Below are 25,943 nucleotides of genomic sequence, written 5' to 3'. Positions count from 1 at the left end.
ATATTAGACACAATATGCTGATAACTATATCAACATATGCTGATAACTATGCCAACATATGCTGATAACTATATCAACATATTATGTGCCTTCAAATAAAAATATTGCCTTCGAATAAAAATTTGGAGAAAAATTAGTCAAGTGTACAATGTTTTGTTTGAATAGAAATTAAAAACGTTTGTATGAACAATTGTTAATATGAAATTTTGATTTTAATAGGATTAATTATGTTGATATATAAAAATCATTTCATCAACTATAATTGAATCCTTACTGTGTATGTTTTGCGTCGTAGATGTTGGTATTTTAGGAGGAGCAAGAACTTATCCACCGTAAATTTGACACTTTATAATTTTATATAATTTTTAATTTAGAAAAATTTGCTCTTGTTTTAGTTGTATATGTGTGTTTTCCGTAAAATTATTTATCATTTATTATTTTTCTTTGATTTTTTCATTTTTTATCATACTTTGAGAATTTTGACTTTTTTGTGTTGCTTATTTTTTATTTTGTATTTTTTGTTCTATTAGTATAAATTAATAACTAAAAATAATATATTACACAATACATTAATTTTTCCGGTGTTTTTTTTTGTATTATATATAAAATTTCCTAAATAAAAGTATAATTTTTTCAATTATCTGCCTCTAGATGATAAATATGTCTCACATTTTTTCTTTTGTAATTTTTGTGCATACATGAAAATGAATAAATGATTGGAAATACAATTAAAAAATCATTACTTGTAAATTAATGTTATAATAGCATCATCTCCAGCAAGTGCTGTTGTGGTGGGTTGGTAGGGTATGGAGTCAGAGATGGGACGAGCTCAGGGTTTATGGGTTCAAACCCACACACAGGAAAACTAGACTTTTTATTTTTCATTTCTTCTGAAAGGGCGCCATCTATCGTCCAGAATTTGAACTATTTGTATATATCACATTGACGATATAGATCTATTTATCTCTGACGATGCCTTTTTTAGCTAGAACGATATCGTGGCCCGATATGGATAAATATTGGAAACTGAATTTTATGATATAGATCTATATCTTTGTGCTACTTTAGAACACACCCATAGATCGTATCTATATGTGTGTGTAGAAACTCTTGTTAGCCAGACAATTTTTGTAAAAATTCTGAGAATCACTCTTGCAGTAATAAAAAAAAAATGTGTACATGCTAATTCAAATTTAGTGGTACTCAGTTTATACTAGGATACGGATTAACAGGGAATTGCTACACTGCATTGGAATACTTTATCTGTGAATAACACCTTATGGCCATAGATGAAAGCATGTTCTCCCATGTATGATTTTTCATTCTGCCACAGTTTACAGCCTCTCTCACGCTCTCCAATTCTACCCACTATCAATCTGCTCGTGGTTACAATATATACCTGTCCATATAACTACACAGTACACAATAAACACCACCCATGGTTAGTTTATTTTGTCTGTCTTTGGACTAGCAATGGCACTTATTCACAATTGTCAAATAGCCTTAAATCTTGTCATTATAGTACTAAGATTTTTTTAATTTTCCTGTACACTAGAACATTACATTCAGCATTTAAATTACATTTTGTGTTTATAGAAATGTGTAATCTATATTTTTCCTATAGACAAAAAATGGCACCTGTACAAACTGATGATTTAGTGGACATATTAGCAGAGCGTCGGGTATCAAGCGACTTTGCTTGGGTTTCTCGTCCATGGTGCTGTCCTACTTGCCAATATTCACAAAACCGCTCGCCTAATGAAATACAAAAAGGAGTTTTGGAAAGTGCACGTATCAAGAACATCATTCAAACGGTAATATCAGTAGCTTATAAATATACTTGTGTACATTTTAATTATTTTTATGTGCAGTTGAATGTCAATAATTAGAAGTCAACAGAACTAAGTTCTTTTAAGCAGAATATTCTAAATAGTTGTAATAACTTAATATTGAGGTCATGGTTAAAAACATTCATCAATGATATATATTTTCCAACGTTTATTTGAATGCAATTGCAAAAAACATCTTTACATAACAGATTATCAGATTATTATCATCCCTTCAGGAAAAGCTAGATATATATGAACAGAAAAAAGGGATGATGTCCACTGATGAGTTCAAATTATTTACATGCTCTTGTACAGTCTAAATACCAACATCTCTACACCAACAAATATTTCCCCACCAATTTATGATTTATAAATTCAATAATTCTGCTACAGTAAAATAGCCACTTTTTTAGCCACATTTTTTTTATTTAGCACAAAAACTTATATAATTCATTAGCACTTCATACAGAACATGCTCACATACCTGGCATTTAAAGAATACATTCAAATTATTTATTTCAATAGATGATGTAGACTTACTTTGGCATTTGGGTCATTCCCAAAACGTGTACATTCCACATTTTTGAAATGAAAAATTCAGTATTGAATTTTTAAAATAAACTCAACCTCAAATTATATAGCCAATGACATGAAGTTTAATATTTGATAGATATTTTTCACTTTTATTTTGTAATATATTTTATTTTTTGGGTGTTATGACTGAGTCTTGGATTTTGTCTACTTTGTTACAAAAACAAATATCGCTGTAAAAATATAAATATTATTTCTGCTGTTTCTACCCCTAAAAATAACGAAATCAATTTCTTACAGATATGCTGAAGAAAAGTTACAATTTTTTAAAATTTTTTTTCTGTCGTTTTGATGATTTTTCATGATTTTTTCGAAATAGCATAAAGAAAAGTTTATTTTTTTACATATATTTAGCTACTTAAAATCAAAATTTTTTATCTCTGGCAGACAATGGGTTGATAATTTATAATTTAACATCTTAGTTTGAAGTGTTTTTTAATTTTTTTTGCCTGTGAACTTAAAAAATGCTTCCCGTAACAGAGTGGACAGAAATTTTGAACTGAAAGGAGAGAAAGATATCTCAAATACTCTAAATAATTAGGCTATGCAAATACACTTTTATGTTCTCTAAAATTATATACAAAATGTTACAGGTGACCCAGAGACTCTTCTATAACCTTTGAAAAACATCCAGGCCATGAGAAAATTAAAGAAACATCCCCCCCCCCCCACTTGTAGTGGACACTGGACTTGGTCAGCTGTATATTATATCATCAGGATGATTTTTCTTTTTACTTCAAAACTTGTTGAAATTGAATAGTAATTTGTTGCTGGTAAAATCTCGCATTTATGCCTCTCACATTAGTGATTCAGAGTGAACTGGGGAGGGAGTAGAATCTATAAACGGAAATAATATAGGAAAATAATGGTTCTGTCCCATAAAATACAAAGTGTATTGTCACACAATGACCTTTACTCATACTTAAATACTTCTTATGACACATCTTTCCTGGATCTGTGTCTAGCAGTGATTTTGACGATCTATACTGCTTAACTTTGGTATTTAACTAAAAGAAATAACACGATGGAGAATGTTGTAAAGCGTTTAAATCAGGGTTGTGGGTTTTTGATGTGACAAATGTAGATTAGATATATTGAACAATCAAACATTTTTTATGCTGATTACACAGCTTGAAATATTCATTTATTATTTATAATTATTAAGTACAAAATATTTTTGCACACGTATTCTAAATTTTTTTGTCTGCACAAAATTCTATTCTGTAAGAAAAATTAAATTACTGCTTAGCATCCCATAAGAGCAATACATAAATAATTTTACTCATTTATTCACACTCACAATATATCTTATATATAACTTTGAATTTGTACTAAATCCAAAGTTGGAAAATACTCTCTTGATTTAAGGTGAGATGGCGACTCACTAGCTGAAGCATTGCCAGTTTCGCAAGTTGAGATGCAGCATTAATTGCAAAAACGATTGAATTTTGAAATTCCCATCTACTAAATCATAGTATTAGACATTGTTGCACTAAAAAGTGATAGGCAAAAGTAGTTTCATCAGCTTTCATATCCAATTGGCACTGCAGATGGACATTTGCTAATTTTGTTATGCTACCCAATTCAGAGCCATATTATTTTGCATGTTGCTGAGGCCTTTAATGCGGTGCATAGTAATGGCAGGTGACTATTTCGAAGGACAGTAAGGTAACTTTCGTTAACATTTCATCTACGTTAATGTTACAGGACTATTCACCGAACTTTATTGTCAGAGGTTGTATTAAATATTTATTACTGGTATAATATTGCCATTTTTATATAATTCACTATTTGAGGTTTTTGATGAGACAGTTTAAATTGTGGTTTAAACTGTCAAAAACTCATGCATCAAAAACCTGCCAACCTTGGTTTAAATCGAATATATAACTTATTAAATTTAACTTAAAACTTCAAAAGCTCTTAACTAAGAAGACTTTAAAAATCAGTTTCCATTCTGTTGCATTGCTTGAGTTTTTGGAACATGAAACAGAGTGGACAAATAATCCTAAATTAATTTTTTCATTAAAAATTTAAATGATTGATAAAAACTTTCATTATATTTGAAACATATCTCTATATCACAATGTTGATATAGATAAAAAACTTTATTATTTATGATAATGGCGTAATAGAGTGGACATTCAACAGTGAAAAATCTGGTATTCAAGACATAACATGAATCTTAAGTCATTTTTCAAAAGTCAAATCCAAAATTGTTGATTAAGCATTAGAAGTAAACTTTTCAATGAGTTCAGAATTGTTATCAGATTTAATCTGGTATAAAAAAATATTTCTTAAATGATCCTAACAGAGTGGACATTTTAAGATAGGAAAAATATCTGGACATGAACAAAAGAATAGTTTTTCAAATACAAATACAACGCCACAACAGGCAAAATGCCCAGCGAGGTGGCTGAGAAAAAGATGCCCATAAAAATATGGATGTTATATATTTAAAAAATACAGCAACCCAATTAAAAATACAATTAACAAAAATTATAAGCAATATATACACATGATAAAATATTATACAATGCTCATAAAGAATACTTATGGTTGTCTTATTCTAAGTATGGATAGCTTCTCGATTTACCCCAACATGTTTATCGTATTTCTTTTTAAATGTGTCAATTGTGTTACAATTTACTACCACCGGGGGTAAGCTATTCCATTTATTAACAACCCTATTAGAGAAAAATTCAGTTTTTTCATAAGATAAAATTTTCATAAGAAAAAAATTTTTCCTTTAAAATTTTATTATCAGTTTTATTTATCTATGGCACATATATGACACGATTCTTTGTTTTTAAAAAAAAAATTCAGCTTTTTACACCAAGTCTCCATGTTTAACACTTTTTCAAGTTGGGATGTCAAGATTTTGAAGTTTTACTGCATACAATTTTTAAAAAAAAATTAGATACCATCTGCAACAAATTAAGAAATACAATGAGAGAGAATTAAATGAAGAACTAGAAAAAAATTAAAGCTACTACCAGAATGTTCTGAAATTTTGTGAAAAAATTTATAAAATCTCGGATTTGGTTTGGACTTTTTTTGGGAATGGCTCATTTAAGAGGATCAAGAATATTCATAATTATGTATATTTTTAATTCAGATCAATTTGCTCTTGTTTGTGTTGTGTATGTGTGTGTGTTTTATTAAATGCTTTGTTTATTTTGCATTTTTCATCATACATTAAGAATTTTGCCTCATTTGTGTTGCATGTATTTTTTTTTGTTCATTTTGTATTTCTATTTAACATTAATAATTTTGTCTTGCTTATGTTGTATGTGAGTTTTTTTTTATGTTTTGTTTATTTTGCATTTATTATTTGTTCCTTGATTATAATGTAATTTGTTTGATCATGTATACAGGCATTTTGCCTCACGATGGTAAATATGTTTCTCATAAATTGATTTCAATTTTTCTGTATGTATGAAATGAATAAATTTTGTTTGATTTGATACGTATAAAGTTCAGACCTGCCAACTCTCCAGATTTAGGCCAGGGACTCAGAATTTTTCACCCTTCCTCCGGTTCTCCAGATTTGTTAAAAATTGCTCATGGTCTTAGCAGAAAATTAGATTTGGAAGAAAAATTATTTTTATTTCTTTTAGATCAAACATTTTTAGATATTCCCTGAGCTTTCACGATGCCTGACATCAATGATCATGGTCGCCATTGGAGAAAACACCTATACAGGACAGCCATAGTTCATGAAACCTACACTTTTTTGTTGAGCAGCCATCACAGAATGCAGGGCCGGATTAAAACATTTGAAGGCCCCAAGCACTTGAACAGTTATGATGCTCCCCCCCCCTAAAAGTATATATTACTCGATATTGAATCTATAAAGGAAAAAACAACATTAAATAAAATTTTATGTTTCAGAAGTAAAACTAATCTAAAGCAGAATTATGATTTGAGTGCACAGATATAGAGAGAAAAAAAAAGGGGGGGGGGAAGGAGAGACTTTCAACTTGAAAATAATTGATAATATTTATTGGATCATTTTTGTTTATTTTTGGGCCATCTTTGCCCAGTTTTTGGAATTTTTCTTTCACATTTCCCAAAAAAACAGACCTTAAATTTTTAGACTTTTTTCAAAATATTTTAAAAACATTTAAAGATATTTTCTCCCATTGACTGCTTGTTAGGATTTCACAAATTGGCTTCAAACGCAACCACTGAATCTTGGCATAGCCAATATTACATTATTTTTCGTGAACCATAATCATTGGGTACCTGTTCTTTCAGATACGTTTTTGAGTTCAACTGTTAACATTTCTTTTACTTCTAAAGTAGATTGACAGATGCCGTTGACGCACTATAGCACTTCAAATACCCGGAATTTAGGAAAAGGATGCATAAAAATTCAGTTCACACGTCCTTCCGAGAAGAAAAAAGTGGAGGGAAAAACTCAACTTTTTTTCCTTCTTTTCACAGTCAATCATGATCGCTTGACCTTGAAAAAGTGGTTTTACTGCTTTGTATACTGTACTGTATTGTGTTGATATACACGGGGGTTGTTGAAGATATTTAGTTGCTTTCCTTAATGAGGGGCTATGTACAGAATTTTAAAATTTTAGAGTTTCTATTCCACTGCAGATTTTCTCCCCTCAGAATACATACCAGAATTTACGGTACTTTTGCTGCTATCTGCCAGCATTATAAGACAGCATCTATACCATGTAAATTTGCCTTGTTCCTGCAAGATTGCGAATGCACATTTTTTGAACGCCTGTTCAAAGTGTTTGTAGATCACGTTGAACAGGCGTTCATAGTGATCTTTGAACAGACCTGTTCATAAATCGTTCAGGTAAAAAAACAAATCTGTAAAAACTCCACCTTGAATATCTACAGTTTTGTCATCAAGCTGCTATGTGGTAGTCACCATTTCTCATCGTGAAAATCATGGGTGTGTCTGCAGAATCTGCTTTTGGAAGGAGACAAGGATTTCTTCCACAGAAATTGTGGGTCACTAACACTAAAAAAGAATTTTAAATTAATATGAAGTGTACAAGAATGTATTTTTTCCAATATTTAAAATCTGGGTTTGAAACCTGCAATTGCTCAGTGGTAATTGGCTAAAAATATGATTTTCTAAGGTTTTCTAATTTTCTGTTGGCTATTCCTTTGAAAAAAGCTCTGTTCGCCACAAAAATCACACAGACCTACAACACAAATATGTATACATTAAATTTCAAATCGATACATCACCAATTTAGAGGATAGATGCAGGGCCACAATTAGGGTGGGGGGAAAGAGCAGGCAAATCTAGTGCCCCCTTCCCTGGCTCTGGACTAGAGGGGACGCCGAATTCACTCTTTATAACTGCTTCTACATTACACAGGGTGCTTGCCCTATTTGACAAAGTATCTAGTTGCAACCCTAGATAGATGGCACCACCTACTTAACACAAAACATGCCAAATGCTGACAACAAGTAGATCTGTTTACAATTTGCAAGAGTTAGTATGCAAAAATTTTTAGCTGGTAGAGAAGGCCCCTCAGAAAAATCTGTTTGTTAAAGGGCCCCATGATGCTGTTAAAATAGCTCAAGCTAACTTTATAGAAATAGAAATTGTACGATATCTCATTCCAAAAGCTCAGCATTAACGTGATCTCTAGTTTGAAAAACATTTTGGCAACTTTTTTGTCATGCCCTTTTCTCTTGATGCCCTAAGCACGTGCTTATTTTTCTTAATTGTTAATCCGGCCCTGAAAGAATGTCTTGATGACTGCATTGAAGCGAACTGGCAATGAAGTGACTTAGATTTCTTAGCATTTATCAACAGCCATTTATTAGGGGATGGTCTTGGTTGCCGACATCCCTGTATAATTATCATTGTATTCTATTAACAATCATGTGGCAAACACAATAGCAGAGAGATTGTACACCACCTGAAATGTGATGCCACGGAGCTTTTTTCATCAGCAGCCACATATTTTAAAGTATATTTTGGTTTTCTCTGATCAAATGTCTTCAAAAAAAGAAAGTATAGAACTTTCCTTTGTGTGAAAGTTTGTATACCCAAGATTATCCATCACTGATAACATCCACAATGATTATATTCTGCTCAAGGGTTACCCAGTGCTTGTCTATGATGTGGGAGGCACTTATTGTCAATTGATTAAAATAATTTAAAAAAAAAATTAACACAAAATTTTGTGATCGGGTCTGTGGGGTGTCCATTGCCTCTCAACTCAAGTGAGCCCACAGGATCGTATGTTAAATATGCAGCTTCTATTGCCTTCCCCGACCATTCCATTGCCCACTTTGAGAAACACTGTTCTAGATAATACCAAGCTCTTACCAAACCAGCTGGTATAGTCTAAAAAAATTATTTCTCAAAATGGTTGAAATATTTCTATTTTTACTCGCCTACTGTACCAAAAAAAAGAGGTGTTATAACTTTGATACCTGGTTAGTCTTTGTCAAAATCTTTCCTGACATGGAGGTACAACAAAATGATGACAGTATGACTGTAGAACATGTTATTACCAAAGGAAGTCCCTCTTTCCACCAATGGGCTAGCGTACTGAAATCTTAGTGAGATGTATGAAAAAATATTATTTTCTAGTCTATTAAGGAGAGCTGCATCTGAACAATGGCTAGACCAAAGAAGTCATGGGTAGCTGAAGTTTGAAAACCGTTGCTTTAAAGTAGAAAAACCAGCCAGAAGAAATAGGTTTTTGTCAAAACGCACAAGCCCACCTGGGTCCCAAAAAGAGAGGGGGGGCCCCAGAAAAATGATAAATAGTTGAATTTTTCTAGAAAGGCCAGGCCCCCAGACCAGGGCTTCAGAAAAAATCACTTGGTCTGGGGGCCTGCCACTGAATGTGGAAGAAACTGATTTTATTTATTTTTTTACTTTATTTTATTACAAAACACAAACTTAAATACAAACATACACATAAATACAAACATACACATAAATACAAACATACACATAAATACAAACATACACATAAATACAAACATACACATAAATACAAACATACACATAAATACAAACATACACATAAATACAAACATACACATAAATACAAACATACACATAAATACAAACACACTTGTGACTCCACGGGACTTTGTAAGTCCTTCCAGTAGGTCTAATGGGGGTTATAATTGCATGTGGTTCATAGACAACAGCTTTTATAACATATTCTATGTAATATGTAGCCAATATATCAAGATACTGTGATGAAGTACTATTTCTGGTATATACCTCCATATTAATGTCTTCAACTATTAATAGATTGGTCTTTTTTTTAGATATAGTTCTAGTTCTTTGTTAGATCGAGTTATACTGTATGAATAGGACCAATATAAGAGCAAAATATTTGTTATAATCTGGAAAGTTTATGTGTAAATCCTCAGCCGAGTTTAAGTTTGCTCCTTTTGTTGTATTGATACAATATCATTTCTTATATAGATTATTACACCTCCTGATCTATTGTATGTTCTACAATTGATATATGAATAATATTCATTTATACTTTCATAATTTGGGATTTCAAAATCAAGGTCAAATCATCTCATTTTCAATCTATATTTCAGTTAAGCATGTCACATCAACTGGTTTGTTTAAAGTTCTTAGGAATATTAAAAAAATTATCAAAATTAATTCTTACAAGCTTTAGATGCTCAAAATTGGAAATGTCAATGATTTATTTTCTGCCTTGGGTTACTAAGAATTTTTCTTACTTCATGAAGTTCCTCCCATGGATATGGACTCTGTGTTGAGCTCCCAAATTCTTCATTTTCTGTTGACATCTGCGTTTGATTCAAGCTTTTGTAGTTTGTTATATATATTATTTCAATTTTTATAGTAATGCAATCATTATTTACTGGTGCTACTAGAGTTTATTAACTATAATTTTCCAGTCATACAGTATCCATTTTGAAAGATTTAATTAGCTATACAGGGTGGTTCAAAACTCCACGTACAAACTTTTGGGGGAGGTAGAAAACACAAAATCAAAACAGAATCACATAGAAATGTATTACCAGAAACCCCAACCTGATCAGCTGGAGGATAAACGTAGATGCAGAAATAACAAGCCAATAATGGGTGGAAAACCTCTTTATTTAGCGATACATTACACAAGGACAGTACGTGTACACGTTAAGTTTCAAGAGCAACAAATGCTCAAAGTTCTTACCATCCACAGTTATACATGCTTGAGGATGCTGTTATCTGCTGAAGGGCGGATTTTCCACCCATTATTGGCTTGTCATTTCTGCATCTTCGTTTATCCTACAGCTGATCAGGTTGGGGTTTCCGGTCATATATTCCTATGCTATTCTGTTTTGTTTTGTGTTTTCTACAACCCCTAAAAGTTTTTATGTTGAATTGTGAATCACCTTGTATATTTAAAATAAATCCTTCATCTATGTTCAAGAGAAAATATGATAATCTGGGTGGGAGTAATCGAGAAGCTATCCATACATAAATGAACAACCACCATAACATTTTTGTGGGCAGTGTGTATACCATTATTATTATTTTATTTTTTTGGTAATATATGTTTTATTGGGTTGCTGTATTTTGGTTATTTGACGTCCACATGTTTTATGGGCATAATTCCCAGGTGGCAATCTTGAGGGAAGGGGCAAATTACAGGATGGAACATAAAACTACCATTATAAAATCACCAATTTTTACAGTGAAGAGGGCTGCAACATCATCTTTGCCTCTTCATTAAAACATCCTGTTTATAGCCCTGTCTTAATGTTCTTCCTTTCATATAGGCCTATTTCTTTATAGAATTGTCTTTATCTATATAAAATTCATTCTGATTTAATGACAGTAAAACCATTAAATTAATACGTCTGCTGCTAATAATATCACTGTCGTGACCAGGATAGGACACAATCGTCAGTTGAGAGGGGGTGCAATATACCCAGTTGCAGCTCATGACAAAATCTTCATTCATGCAGACCTATTTTTAATGCCCCTGCCTCCCTTCACCCAGTTTATTTCCTTTCAACAATTTCTTTATTTTTTTTATATCACTTGAATTTCATTCTTTCACCCTTCTACCTCAGATTTGGCACCCTTTCTAGAGCGGACAGAAATCATTTTCCCTAATTTTTTTTGTGATGAATATTTTTTTTTTGCCCTCCACCTGAAATTAGGCATCCTTCCTAGAGTGGAAAGAGATAATTTTCTCTATTTTTTTTGGCTTTTTGACCTTGGATTTGGTGCCCCTCCTAGAAAGGTGCTTTGTGAGGCCACAATTGCTGCTCTCGAAGATACCTGTTCAGAGGTATTTTCAGTTTTTACTGTTCGAAAAGTAGCATTTTAAATTGAAGGAAATTGGAATTTATTAAAGGCTAAAAATGGTTAAAATACAATTATCTTCATAATCAACATATAAAGAACTAAAGATCGTTATGCAATTCTCTAAAGATAATATGTATTTATCTTTTGTCTTTGTTAAAAATTAAGCATCATGTTTCTTGTCTTTATCATCATGAATTCAGGAAAAAAAACCATACCAGATTGCCAAATAGTGACAAAACTTGAACAAATTTATTGAAATTCACAGTTGAGTAGCAGTGTAATTATAAAAAATATTTAATTGATTTGATTGTCTGAGAAGAGTGTAAATATGCTCATGAAAACAAAAAGAAATTTGTTTATTTTGAACAAATCCTTTGGTCTATTAGTGCTCTTCATTCATCTCTTGTTGTCATCTATTGGGAGAGAACAGAATAAATGGCAACAGAAAGTTTTTGATTCATAAGTTATTAAAAAATTATGAAAAAAACTAAACAGATTAGCAGTTCACACAAACAATTACTGTATTTCTTGTAATAAGTGCCATATGAGCATGTGACATTGTGTGAAAAAATATTTAAATGTATTTGTGAGCTTAAAAAGTCATAACTTGAGCTTACCTACCACCTGAATGCAAAGCCTCATGTGCCACCCCTGGAGGAGTCTGACCTGGGATTTACCTGGTTTTCTTTTAGTCTGAAGCACACAGCATGCCATTGTTTATCAAGAAAAGTGTCTTTCACCAAATGTCCCGTATGGAAAATACCTGTATTTGAAAGAAATATTCAGTTTTTTGTAATAGAGTTATTTGATCGCTGTTATACTAAATAACCTAACTTAACTCTTACTCATGAAGATTTCTTAAGGGTGGCTCTGATCTGATTGACAAAAGCAGTTATTTCCATCTGTATCCATGTTAGAAGAGGGTTGTAGATTATTGAAGATATACAAAACAACTACTCTTTAAGTATCCCAGGGCAGGAAACTAGAGAGGGTTAATAGTTCTGGTGTCCAAGGAACCAGACAAGTGAGAAATCAAATTCTCCCTTTGCCTTTATTCAACTGCTGGTGAAAATTAATGGGTGGGAGCACCAAAATGCATAATTGCCTCGTGTGCCTGTACATTCTTGTTTCTGGTATTACAGCTGTCTCTTCTTTCAAGTTTTCTCTACAAATTCATTGGCAAGGTATGGCTCAAAATACAGGTTCTTGAAATACCAAGCTATGTCATCTGCCATCTTTAAGCAGATGTTTCACATCAGTATTATCACTTATCACTATAGCCAATTGCTGTTTCCTATCTTGCTTTTTTCCCTCAAATTTTTCAAAGATTTCCAGGACATCAAATGTAACAAACAGTAAACCTGTTGTTTGTGGTGTGGTGGTCAGACACCAAATGTAACATAACAGCACTTAAGTAAATAAATAATAATAACAACAGACAAAACGTCGAACGAGATGGCTGAGAAAAGATGCTATAACTAGAAATGGATGACAACCCAGCTATCCTTTATAGGCCTCTTATTCCTAGGAAAATTTCATTATTTTTAGGAGTCCTCTTCTATGCCTGTGAAGTTTGGGACCCCCATATACAAACCAACATACACAAATTGGAATCTATTACCAGTCATGTTACCTATTACTGGACACATCATCACTGACTGCTTTGTAAACTTATTATAGCAAAATAAATCAAATTCTTTCACTTTCTGCATATTTTTATATTTCTCAAAACAAACAACAAACAATGAAAATGGGGGGGGGGATAAAACTAAAAATAAATTACAATTTCATGAGATGGAGTCATAAATATTCCATTTTGAAACAAAATCAAAATTATATTTGGAAAAGTATTCTAATCATGATACTTTGTGTTTAGTCTTCAATTTTTTTTTTTGGTATTAGTGTGTTTATTCTTCATTTTTTATATGTATGTGATTTTATCCTGTATGAAAGAGATCAAAATATTGGATGCAATTGCATGTTATTATTACAAAATTATTTTAAACTTCCATGTTTGCAATGGTTTACAGATAAGCAGAGAAAGCAGTCAGTCTGAGAAAGATATTTGGCAGTTGGCTATTGGTATTATGGATGAAATGTCCCATAATTTTCAAATCAAAGCAATCAGACTTTTTGGATTTATTCTTTCCAAAACAATGAAAAGACTGTATCAAGCTGTGTATGTCAATGTAGATGGCATATCAAAGGTTTGTGTTATATGCTTTTCTTATGATTTCATCAGTTTCACTTCATTTATCAACTTTTAATAAATCAGGTGAATTATGTATTTAAACAATTTCATCAACAAAGTGAAGTGCATGCAAAATGAAAAACCTGGTTACAAATAAAAATACAACGCCACAACAGGCAAATTGCCCAACGAGGTGGCTGACTTAAGAACATCATGGATCCCCGAGCCATCCTTTGGAGGCCCTACCTACTACTACTACACCACACCCCCCGCGGAACCCCCCAACGAATCGGTACATGTGGGAATGTGCGTGTACGTGTAGTGAAACCTGACGTGAAGTTTTTGTTGTTTCTCTGTAATGCTTGTTATGTGTAGTGCTGCTATCTGCCACCAGTTTTTCTAACTATGAGTGAAGTGTTATGATTGAATGATTTATCGTTGTAGGACTGTTGCTCTCTGTGGCGAGACTTTTTAACGGGGAGACCGGCTGGCATTTGCGCCTTGAAGTTAGGAACCACAGAAAACCAACTTCAGCCGACCACCACTGTGGGGTTCGAACCCGGATCCTCGCATCGCAAGTCCATCACTATAACCACTCGACCACCACAGCGGGAAAAAAAAAATACGTGGAGCCCCTTGGTAAGTGCACACGGAGCGCCGGTTGAGAACTGCTGATCTAGTGTCTTCTTGTGTTGGAGTTCAGTCTGGCTGAATATTCATCAATTCCGGATACATCACTGCTATCAATTCTGAATGTTCATGAAATCTGCTACTATTTCTGAAATTTTTTTCGTTCACTGACTTGGTCGCTCACCCTGTCACGCACTCAATCACCAGGTCACACACTTACTCACTGGGTCACTCATTCTACTTCACCAAACACCAACTCTGGCCATATCGCTATACTGCAATTCACTGCCATTAGTGAGATGAGTTGGAAGTGAAGGCGCTGTCTATCGGTGGTTGCCTCGAGTTCGTTAGGGAAAAAATCTTGTCGATATCCTCCCTTGGGTTCGAACCCAGGACCCTGACAACAACCTTCACGATGGTAGACGAGCATCTTACGACCATGCCACTCGGGCACTAAGTGGTTATGATAAGCAAATCATTTAGTTTATGAGTTTTAGAGTGATTGCTCAGCCCATAACTCAACAGCACCCTCTAAACTAACGTGTATTATTTCTGTTATAAATACTCTGTGTTAGACAAGTTATTAAGGTGAATGCCATCTTCCAGAATGCATTGTGCAGCTCAACAGACATAAACGATAGGTGTGATGTTGGGGAGAGTATTACACAGACAATCTTGACGGGTACAAATTGGTGGTACAGTAACACCCAGACATAGACCTTTTTTTCCCTTTCAAACCAAGAACAAGTCTGGTCTATCGCTATGAGCAATTTATTACCAAATGAGTGGTGTCAAAAATGTGCATGTGTATCTCACAGTCTGAGTGTGTATCTAGTGTTGTGCATGAATTTTTTCAAATAATGAGTTACGTGTAATAATTTAATGTTTGTACTAGCAGGGAGAATGAATGACTAGCAGGGAGATCTACTGGCATTCATGCCTTGAGGTTAAGAACCACAGAAAACTACATTTACCCAACTACCACTGTTGTTCTGCCCTGACTTAAACTACCCCAAGTTAAGTGATTTTCTGTGACAAATGCACATTTCTCAAATTCAAGCATAATCACAGGATAGTTGCTGAATTGGTAGCGATTGTTAAGCTATAACCAAGTGGGTATTGTTTGGTCGATCTGAATAGTACATGCACTAAACTACACTGATTTTTGAGATTCTACACTATAAGTTGGAATAGTTATTGAAGATGAAAAACTTTGCTGTGATTTTTTTTTAGTAATGAAATCCCATGGCGTGCACAGCATTTGCCATTTTTGCAAACTGGTCGCTATTTCATGCCTGAAGTCAAATATTATTTTCAGCCTAAGAGAGTTTGTTTAATGTGATGCTCTTCAATGACAACTCACTCAGTCTGCAACTCTTAGTTAATTTCAGCCCATGTGTGAAAGTTATTTTTTTGTCTCCAAAACCAAGGTTTGTTGAAAATTACACATGATGTTCCTTTGTAGAGATTTCAGGGAATATAAGAATTCTATGTCATTAAATGAGTAGTTACACTTGTATTACTTTTTTCATTAAAATCATCCTACATTTTTAAATTGAGTCAGTGGGTGCCCTGGGGTGATGTAAAAAAAATGATCTCAACAAAGCCTTTGAAATAAACTCAATTCTCACAACATAGTTAGAGATGATTGTGTGTGAAACTAGTGATACATACTTTTGTACAAACATGTAATTTAATTTACAAACAAATATGAGAAAAATTGGCATACTATTCAGTGAATGAGGTGCTGGGATGTATAAACCAAACATCATTTTCATTCAAGAGAACAGATAAAACACTATCATTTATAAATAAGGCCAGGATTACACTATAAAAGTTTAATAAAAAAATATTTTACAAAACTTGAGAAAACACAACTAATAAGCCTATTGGTTACATTTGCTTGAATGTAACGATACGCTTATTAGTTGTATTTTTTTACTTTAATAAAAATTTTATAATGTAATTCCGACCTAAAACTAAATTTCTCTATGTTTACCGCAAGGTTTATAGCAATTCTGTTAAAACTCTATGGTTCCGTGTATATTTGAATATACATGACAAATACATGGTAAAAAGAAATTATTATACCAATTTCTTTTCTAATTTTTTTTATTGTCATTTCAGTACAAAATACACCTACATAAATCAGGGTTGTATCTAGGGCAGGAGTTCTTAACCTTTTTCAGCTGTGACCCAAAATCAATAACAAGATCAGCTTTGAGACCCATGGGAGTATTTATTTTTTGAAATTGGTAAAACCAGTGATGCAATAAGTGTATTTCTGAAAGGACTGTAAGTGGATTTGTACTTCTCATCTTGGAATTCCCTGTAAATCAAGTTTGGGTCTTGACCAATAGCTCAAGAATCCCTGGCTGTAAGGGGTCGTTCAAGTATTACGTCAGCAGATTTTTAGCCATTTTGACCCCCTCCCCCTTGTCAGCAAAAGTTAGCAAAACTCTGCCCCCCCCCTCCCGTCAGCAAAATTTTGTCAGCACTTCACCTTACCTCCTAACACATATTGGGATTAGAGATCCCGGGGGGAAGAGCCCCATATTAAAGGTTCAGAAGGGGAATCACAAAAAAAAGTTTAAAAAATTAATTCAAATCTTAATTCGGCCGGTAAAAGGTTAATGATATTGATGTAAACCTTCTCTACCTTAGTTGTGTTTAGAGTTTTAACAAAGGCAGATATGAAGACAGAGGCAAAAGTTTCCTCAAAATCAGTGAAGGTTAAACACAAGGGTAATTCATATTCCATGTCTCTTTACGAGTTCCCTGATTGTTTGTATGGGATCCATTGTACTGAGTCCACTTTAAAAACCTTCTTTTTTTTTGTTCAGCTGCATTCAATGTGGATTCAAGCCTAGATATTAGCACTTTGATGAAGATCTTATAAATTACTGATTGGTCAATAATTCTTGATATCCTCTTTTTCACCATTTTTGAAAAAGAATTATGGTATCATTCTCTCTCTCTAATCTTCTGGCACATCTGATTTTGTGAGACAATTTGTATACAAAGCACCTAAGCATACTAGGAAATTCTTCTGCTTCTTTAACAATGAGAATTGAAATCCCGTCTTCACCTGCACATTTTTATTTTTTCATACATCTTATAGCCTTGTAAACTTTGTCATTATTAGTGTATTATGTATGCATATATGTTTGCATATTTATAACATTTCTAGCACATCAATCTAAATTTTGAGAGAAAGCATATCTTTCCTCTTGTAAATAATTCTGTGCAGAAAAAGAATAAAACTTCAAGTTTCGATTTCAACTTCTAAATGGAACTTCTTGTTCATTTGTTTCAAAATAATTACTCATCAATAATCTAAAAAAATTTAGTCTTTAAAATGGAAATTAGAAAGCCTCAAATTAGATTAAGGGCTCTTGACCTTTTTAGCCATAGCCCAAATTCATGATTCATGGGTCTTTTTTGAATTTAAAATGCCTATTGAATATATTTATTTATTAATGAAATATTTGATTTTCCAAATTAGTGAAACCAGTGGAGTAACAAGTATATCTATGATGTAAAGTGGATTTGTATGACTAATCTCTGTAGCTAATAGGTTGAGAACCCCTGAATTAGATTAATGATCCATGAAATGTAATTTAACCACAAAATATACAATTGAGATTTACATACATTTTTTCCCTTTTTTTGTTTTTTTAACACTTAAATTATAAATTATTCCATAAAAAGAATGCTTAAAATATGAATTTTTCAATAGATTCTTCATATTTTTTCATTGTGGTTATTTTTCCTCATCTAGATTCCTGAATAGTTAACAGTGTAACAGTAACAATTAAATAACACTCTGCTCTATCAGTGTGATTGGGCAGCTTCAACAAAATTCAGAGGTCCACAAAGATATTGGACTACAGCATTCACACAGGGCCGTCTTAAGAGCATCATGGGCTTCCAGGCCAAGTGATATTTCTGAGGCTCTACCTGGCAAATTTTCGAAAAATTCAAATACTACTCATTTTTCTGAGGCCCCTGGACCGTGCCCGGGTGGGCCCATGCATTAAGACAGCACTGCATTCACACAGGGGGTGTTACACACATGCCACTTCAGTCAAATCCCTCAGATGTCCTGTGAAATAGGAGGGAAAGCAATGTCTAGCTGGGAACTTTTTGAAAACATTTCATTGAAGGTAGAGTTTATTTTTCACATCTCATGAATTTTCATAGATTCTCAGAGGGTAGAGACTTCTATTCTGACATCTGTTGAGTCAAAAAATTCATCATTCAACATACACACTGCAACTTATCCTGCAACCATGAATAATCTATCTAGTTCAATAAATTGTCTCCTATACAAATTTCATATAAATGTGTCAAGAGTTTACTTTGATTAATCCTAATTCAATGCTTTTTAAAAACACAGGTAGACAACATTCACATTTTTGCCCTAACCTAAGGCTTTAGCCACATGATCATGAAAGCATAATCTATTTTTTCTTTCTCCTTCCTAAAATCATACTGTTTGCTTGACAGCATATGATTATCTTCCATCCACCTCCACCAGTTTGCCTTTCAATGACAGTTTGCAGAATATATTTGGGAGGGAGCTCGTTAATGCTAGAACTACTGGAGTGGTCTTTTTGACCGCTATTGCAAAAATTCATGATACTGCTGTAAATGTTGATATATTTTTAAATTAAACCAATTACTACGGACTAGGGTTGCCTGTTTTGAAATATCACCATGTGAGGACTTTTGGGAAATGGGCCCAACCCTGTGAAAAATATTGTTAATATTTTTTTGAATTTACATTGTGCATTATTCATTGATTTCAAAATTTTAGAATAAGTTGTTCCATGACAATAGAGTGACATCCCCTCCAACTCAGGGGTTCCAATAAGGCAAAACAATTATGAGTTACTGTTACTGGGGGGGATGCCAGACTTTTCGTAAATAAGGAATTTGTTAAAACACACTGGGGGAAGGGGGTACATGCATTGCTCTGTATGTTCATGAATTAGTGAGAGCACGTTTCTCAAAAATTCTTGGGGGATCAAGTGACCTAAATCCTTAGAGCTCTGCTGCCTATTCCCCGAGCTGCTCCAGCTGGAGCAGTCAAGAGATTTTATGTTTGAAGCTAATACTCAATTTACTAGCAGAAAGAACTTTAGGTGCTTACAATTTTGTCATTTCTCATACAATTATATAATGATGTCAAAATAGTTGTGTTATATACATGTAAAGAGACATTTTTTCAATGCATTCTACTGCCTTTTAGAAATTAGTCCATTTTTTATTTTGAAACATTTTCTTACGCCTGGAATGTAGTGAAGCATGGGCGATTTTATACTCTATTTTTAGAAGGGAAAAATAAATAACAATTTTATTTCCTAAAAAATGCATTCATAATGTATTTAAAATCTGGATAAAAAATGAAATTTCCAACTGCGGTCAAAATGATAGCTCATTAGTTCTAGTGTTAAACTCATCAGCCAAATTGATGCATCTTGTATAAAGTGACAGGGTGTGTAGAACAGCTTTTTTCAATGAGCTGTTTTTTCAACCACCTTCCCTTTTTTCCCTTTAAGTAACCAAAGCAGAACAATCGTATCAGTAGACAGTTGTTTGAAAAACTGTTCAAATTCTGAATTGTTAAGGTGGCCATGTTGGTAAAACTACTGCCTTGTCCAGATTGCAAACAATGTTGTTGAACAATTGTGATGGTTTACAGTTATAACAACTACGTCTTATTAGAATTTTACCTATTTTTGCCAAATATTTTCAGTCACCTTTATGCTCTTAGACATAACTTTGAATGGTTGTAGGCAAAAGAGATATTTTGCTGTCTTTATCAACAAGTTTGAATATCATCATAGCTTTGTTGCCCTCAGGATTTTTTGTAGGTTGAATTAGGGAGATTCGGGGGGAGGGGGGTCTAAAATTTAAAGCTCTTGGTTTTGTACATTTGTAATAAAGTGTTATATTTTGTGTGGGTGTTTTTTTCTTTTTTATGGCAGTGCTGTCTAATATACTTTTCATTGAGTATGATATGATTGATTTAAGTGTTCATCTAATTTAAACTTTCTTGTACTTGTTTTAGGTTGCCAGTATATCTAGTCAGTACCCAATGATATATCTACCCACTCACCGTAGCTATGCTGATTTCTTATTAGTGTCTTATGTGTGTTTTCATTTCAACCTTCCTGTTCCAGTTATAGCTGCTGGAATAGGTAAATGCTCTCTTGTTTGATCATTTCTGCTTTGCTAGAGTATATAATATATGTATATTTTAGAAGTGAAGATACATCATTCAAAATGTGAAACATCATGTTAATCTCTTCTCGACTTGACCTGAGCTGGGCTAAGGCACACATCTGCCATTTTGGCTCATCCTGAGTGTAGCTATGGCAGAGAGAAATTTTATACTGTGTAAGCTGTCTTTCTCAAAGTATTTCATATCTGTATTTTACTGACTTTGCAAGTTTTTGTAAGCTTTTCTCCCCAACAGAAGATCAAAAAAGTTCTCAAGTGAATTTCACACAAAACTTTGCATGTCAGCTGTGCTATTGGGTTTAAAAAATAGCTGATTATAAAAGTATGTGTAAAAAATTTCGACATTTTTTTCACCCTCAAACCTATGATAAATTGAGCCTAGAAGAGATTACCACATTATTGATTGTATACTGTAAAATGAATCAATCCTCAGTTCTTGCACAATTTCTCTATATACATGAAATATTACGTATATAGAAAACTTAAGACAAGACGACACAAATACCAGGCGATGCAAGTCGTACTATTAAGCCTGTTTACAAGTGCAATATTGCGGTAGCATTGGGAGCTCCATGTTAAAATTTTTAGGTATAGGATGACAAAACACGGCGAGTGCACTAACCAATACACCAGAAACACCTTATACCTTCACTCCTTATATTGCGATAGGGGGGGGGGGGGTAATTGTGCTCCAGGCCAACTTAAACAGGATTGCAACATGGGCAAATGAATGAAGCATGACATTTAGCATTGATAAGTGCATGGTCGCTCGTTTAGCGTTGATAAGTGCATGGTCGCTCATTTTGGTTTGAACAACCGATGGTTCTCTGATGAGTTGAATGGTGTCACTATCCAGGATGCAACAAGGGTCGCCAATTTGGGAATTCTCATTGACGAGCGGCTTAGGTTTTCTGAACATTGTTCAGCGGTGGTCAAAAAAGCAAATAGAATGCTCGGTTTCATTTTCAAAAAGGTCTCTTCGCATTCTCCCAAAGTCATTTTTCCGCTTTTTGAGGCTTAGTTCGTCCTGGACTGGAGTATGCTGTAAGGGTTTGCAGCCCATACCTACAGAGGGATATAGACTTGGTTGAAGGGATGCAGAGAAGAGCTACGTGTGTCCTTATTGGTACACAGGGCTTAAGTTATGAAGAGAGACTTCATTTTTTGAATATGTTTACATTGGATGAATGCAGGTGTCGAGGAGATATGATCGAAGTGTTCAAAATTTTCAACGGGATGGATAGGATGGACCATGAACTTTTAGTACACCACCAATCGACTGCTTTTACAAGGGGACACCAGTATCGATTGGTAAGGGACAATCCAAGGTTATAGTGTCGCAGGGAATTTTTTTCTAATAGGGTTGTTAATAAATGGAATAGCTTACCCCCGGAAGTAGTAAATTGTATTACATAGTTGACACGTTTAAAAAGAAATACAATAATGGGGGTAGATCCAGAAGCTATTCATACTTAGAATAAGACAACCATAAGTATTCTTTATGGGCATTGTATAATATTTTATCATGTGTATATATTGTTTATAATTTTTGTAGATGCATTTTTAATTTGGTTGCTGTGTATTTTTGAAATATATGACATCCATATTTGTTATGGACATCTTTTTCTCAACCACCTCGTTGTGCATTTTCCCTGTTGTGGTGTTGTATTTGTATTTGAGTTATCAAAGGTTGTAATGTATAGGAGGGCGTGACCCTGGGGTGCTGTTCCAGGTCACTTAAGTGACCTGCAGCACATTTACAGATCACGTAAGTCATCTGTGGTGCATTGAAAGATAACTTAACTGGCCTGCGGCACAACTATAGATAACTTCAGTGACTCTTTTCCCTCTCCACTACCTTCAGTGTACTCGTCTAGCATTTATACCCAGGAAAAGAAAGCATACATAATTTTTTGCTCCCGTAGAGTTTTGGGGGGGGGGGGAGAACTCTCTTGAAAATTGTTTTTCTCATATCAATATGCATATTTTTTCCGACTCCATGTCCAAAGTGGCCATTGTTCAGAGGTTACCTGTAATTTTATAACTATGGGATACGTTAGGCTCCAACAAAATGTGGCCATTGTTCAGAGATTACAGTTGTTTGGAGGTGGCTGTTAGAGATGGTTTTACTTTATTGTTTTTAAATATATGTAAATGTGTGTCAAAAACGGGGGTTATTGACTCCTGTAAATTCAAAGAAAAGACTATTTTGACCATTCTTCTTAAAAGAGAAAGCTCCCAAGAAATTTAAACTTTCTTTCTTTCAAACCGAGCACAACTCAGGTCTATCACCATCTATGGGCAATTTACTACCTAGTAAGTTGTGCCAGAAGTGTAACTGTGTTTGACCTAACAGTCTGAGTTCATATGGAGTGTTGTGTTTGATTTTTCAGTGCCACCATCTATATATTTCAGAAGTGAAGTGAGTGATGTGTTATGATTGAATTACACTTGTACTATCACAAAAATGAGAAACTTTGCCTGGTTTTAATTTATACAAAAATTGCCACGTTTTCAAGACAAATAAATTCAATTGGTCGAATGGTCGATTCGTTTTGGCTCTTCAATGGAGAGCCGTCATCAGGACCTCGTGGTCAGAATTCACACGAATGAGTCGTGGAGGGGTGATGTTTACGTCTGGTTGTCCGAAGAGTTCGCCTTTGTATTTGCTGCGTCCGAGTGGTCTTTGGATGCGGATTGGGGAGCCATCTGTTGCAAAGTGTTGAACGTTTTGTCACGACTGAGGTTAATAAAGCCTGTCCAAGCTGACGAAATGGGTGGCGTGTTTCTTCCATCATTAACGAGGAAATTCTGGCATGTTCTGATGAAGTATCCCTGGAGAAAATTCAATTCAGAATTGTGTGTTGCTTTTTTAAAAACAAAACGCTTTATCAAAATCAAAATAATGTGAATGTTGCCAACAGTGTTGGGCAATAGCCGAATTATCCGTCCGTCCCTTCTCAACATTCTTTCGGTGTTCGAGAACTCGAATATTTAGATTTCTTCTAGTATGGCCAATATATCCATTTTTGCAATTCTTGCATGGGATGAAGTAGATACCAGATTCTTTGGAGGGTGAGATAGGATCTTTCAGATGAGAAAAGGTGAGTATATTTGTTGGCTGGAATATTTTATGGAAGTCAAATTTCTTGAACATAGAAGAGATCATGAAACTTGAAGAATCGAATGGAAGAACAACGGTATTAGAAAACTGTTTAGAGTCAGCTGGGAGCATGTACGTGGTGCATGTACGGGTCATTTTTCTGAGGATCTTGTCGATGATAAAAGGTTAAAAACCCTGATTAGAAGCGATGTCACGAAGGATATTGAGTTCATTCTGGAGGGAGGCTGAATCACTGCAAAGTTTTAGTGCTCGATGAACAAAAGAAGAAAATGCCGAATGTTTCTGATTGGGAGAATGAAAGGATTTTGCATGAGATGGCATGGAGATAGCGAATGGTTTACTGTACACAGATGTATGAAATTCAGTGTCTGTCTTTTTAATAAGCACGTTGAGAAAAGGCAGCATATTATTTTTTTCTATTTCATAGGTGAATTCAATATGTGGGTCAATAGAATCCATAAAATTGAATAACTCAGTGACATTAACATCAGTCTCATCAACTGAAGTGAATGTGTCATCAACATACCTGATCCAAAGTTTGAAGTGGTGGGTTTCCAAAAGTTTTGTTTCTGTGACATATATATGGATTTTTTTCAAAACAAAACTTTTAATTCTTTTAAACGATTAAAAAGACAGACACTGAATTGCATACATCTGTGTAACGTAAGCCATTCGCTATCTCCATGCCACCTCATGCAAAATCCTTTCATCCTCCCAATCAGAAACTTTCGGCATTTTCTTCTTTTGTTCATCGAGCACTAAAACTTTGCAGTGATTCAGCCTCCCTCCAGAATGAACTCAATATCCTTCGTGACATCGCTTCTAATCGGGTTTTTTACCTTTTATCATCGACAAGATCCTCAGAAAAATGACCCGTACATGCACCACGTACATGCTCCCAGCTGACTCAAAACAGTTTTCTAATACCGTTGTTCTTCCATTCGATTCTTCAAGTTTCATGATCTCTTCTATCTTCAAGAAATTTGACTTCCATACAATATTCCAGCCAACAAATATACTCACCTTTTCCCATCTGAAAGATCCTATCTCACCCTCCAAAGAATCTGGTATCTACTTCATCCCATGCAAGAATTGCGATATATGAATCTGGATACAATGTAGAGCTGATAATGTTAGGAAGGAAAATGTTTTCCTTCCAAAACTCATCATTTCTATGTGACATCATGTTCACATAGAGATGATGCCCACCAACTCCGGTCATATGGTAATTTCCAATCAGTGGAGTTGGGTGAGAAATGAAGGCACTATCTATTGGTGGTCGTCTCAGGCTTGGTGGGTAAAGAACTTGTTTCTGACATTCTATGCCCATATTCGAACCCATGGACCTTGATGCAAGGGTGTAGCGAGGGGGGGGGGGACTTGGGGGGTCTGGTCTCCCCGAAATGTGAGAAAATGACCAAAAAAGGGGAAAAGATGGCCAAATCTATTGTTCTATCACTTTGCCCCCCCCCCCCAAAATGAAAATGGTCCCCCCGAACGAAATTTCTGGCTACCCCCCTGCCTTGATGGTGACCTTCATATTGGAAGACGAGCATCTTACCACTGTAGTCATCTAAAAACGTTTATAAATATGCAGATTATTTAATCCTAAAATTATATTTTTTGTATGCAACAATATAATAACTGGCTATATATATTTTTTATGAAATTCTACAATTTCTCTTTCAGATTTTCTTGGTCTTAAAACTGTCAGCACGCTACTTAGGAATTCTGGTGCTTTCTTCATAAGACGATCATTCATTGATGATATTTTGTATTGGGAACTTTTTTCGGAGTATGTGAAATCTCATATTCAAGGGTGTGAGCATCCAATAGAATTTTTCATAGAAGGAACTAGAAGTAGATCAGCGAAGTCTTTGGTGCCAAAAACAGGTGAAATGAATTTTTCATTTCATACAAATAAATTCACATTTTTTTGTTTCATGAATCTATCAGATAAGGGGGATATAGTCCTCCAAACTTTTTGACCTACCACTCCATTCTTTTTGCGAAAAAGTCTATGTACAGTTGACTCTG

The 25,943-nt window shown here is 34.2% G+C and overlaps 1 protein-coding gene across 2 annotated transcripts in view; it reads left to right on the top strand.

The window, feature by feature from the left end:
* The window catches only part of Gnpat (dihydroxyacetone phosphate acyltransferase), a 72,160-nt gene that overhangs the window by 15,970 nt on the left and 30,247 nt on the right, over nt 1–25,943 (top strand). For both annotated transcript variants that reach the window (XM_089246638.1, XM_089246639.1), the window contains exons 2-5: nt 1,625–1,814; nt 13,743–13,919; nt 20,610–20,739; nt 25,596–25,799. In XM_089246638.1, coding sequence (XP_089102764.1) covers nt 1,632–1,814; nt 13,743–13,919; nt 20,610–20,739; nt 25,596–25,799 — 694 coding nt within the window. In that variant the 5' untranslated portion in view covers nt 1,625–1,631. The remainder of the gene's footprint in view (nt 1–1,624; nt 1,815–13,742; nt 13,920–20,609; nt 20,740–25,595; nt 25,800–25,943) is intronic.

Source organism: Pholcus phalangioides, unplaced genomic scaffold, assembly GCF_987345545.1.
Source record: "Pholcus phalangioides strain wild (caught in Gottingen) unplaced genomic scaffold, Ppha-v1.0 ptg000017l_1, whole genome shotgun sequence".
Taxonomy (NCBI): Eukaryota; Metazoa; Arthropoda; class Arachnida; order Araneae; family Pholcidae; genus Pholcus; species Pholcus phalangioides.
This window is presented reverse-complemented; position numbering and strand designations above follow the sequence as displayed.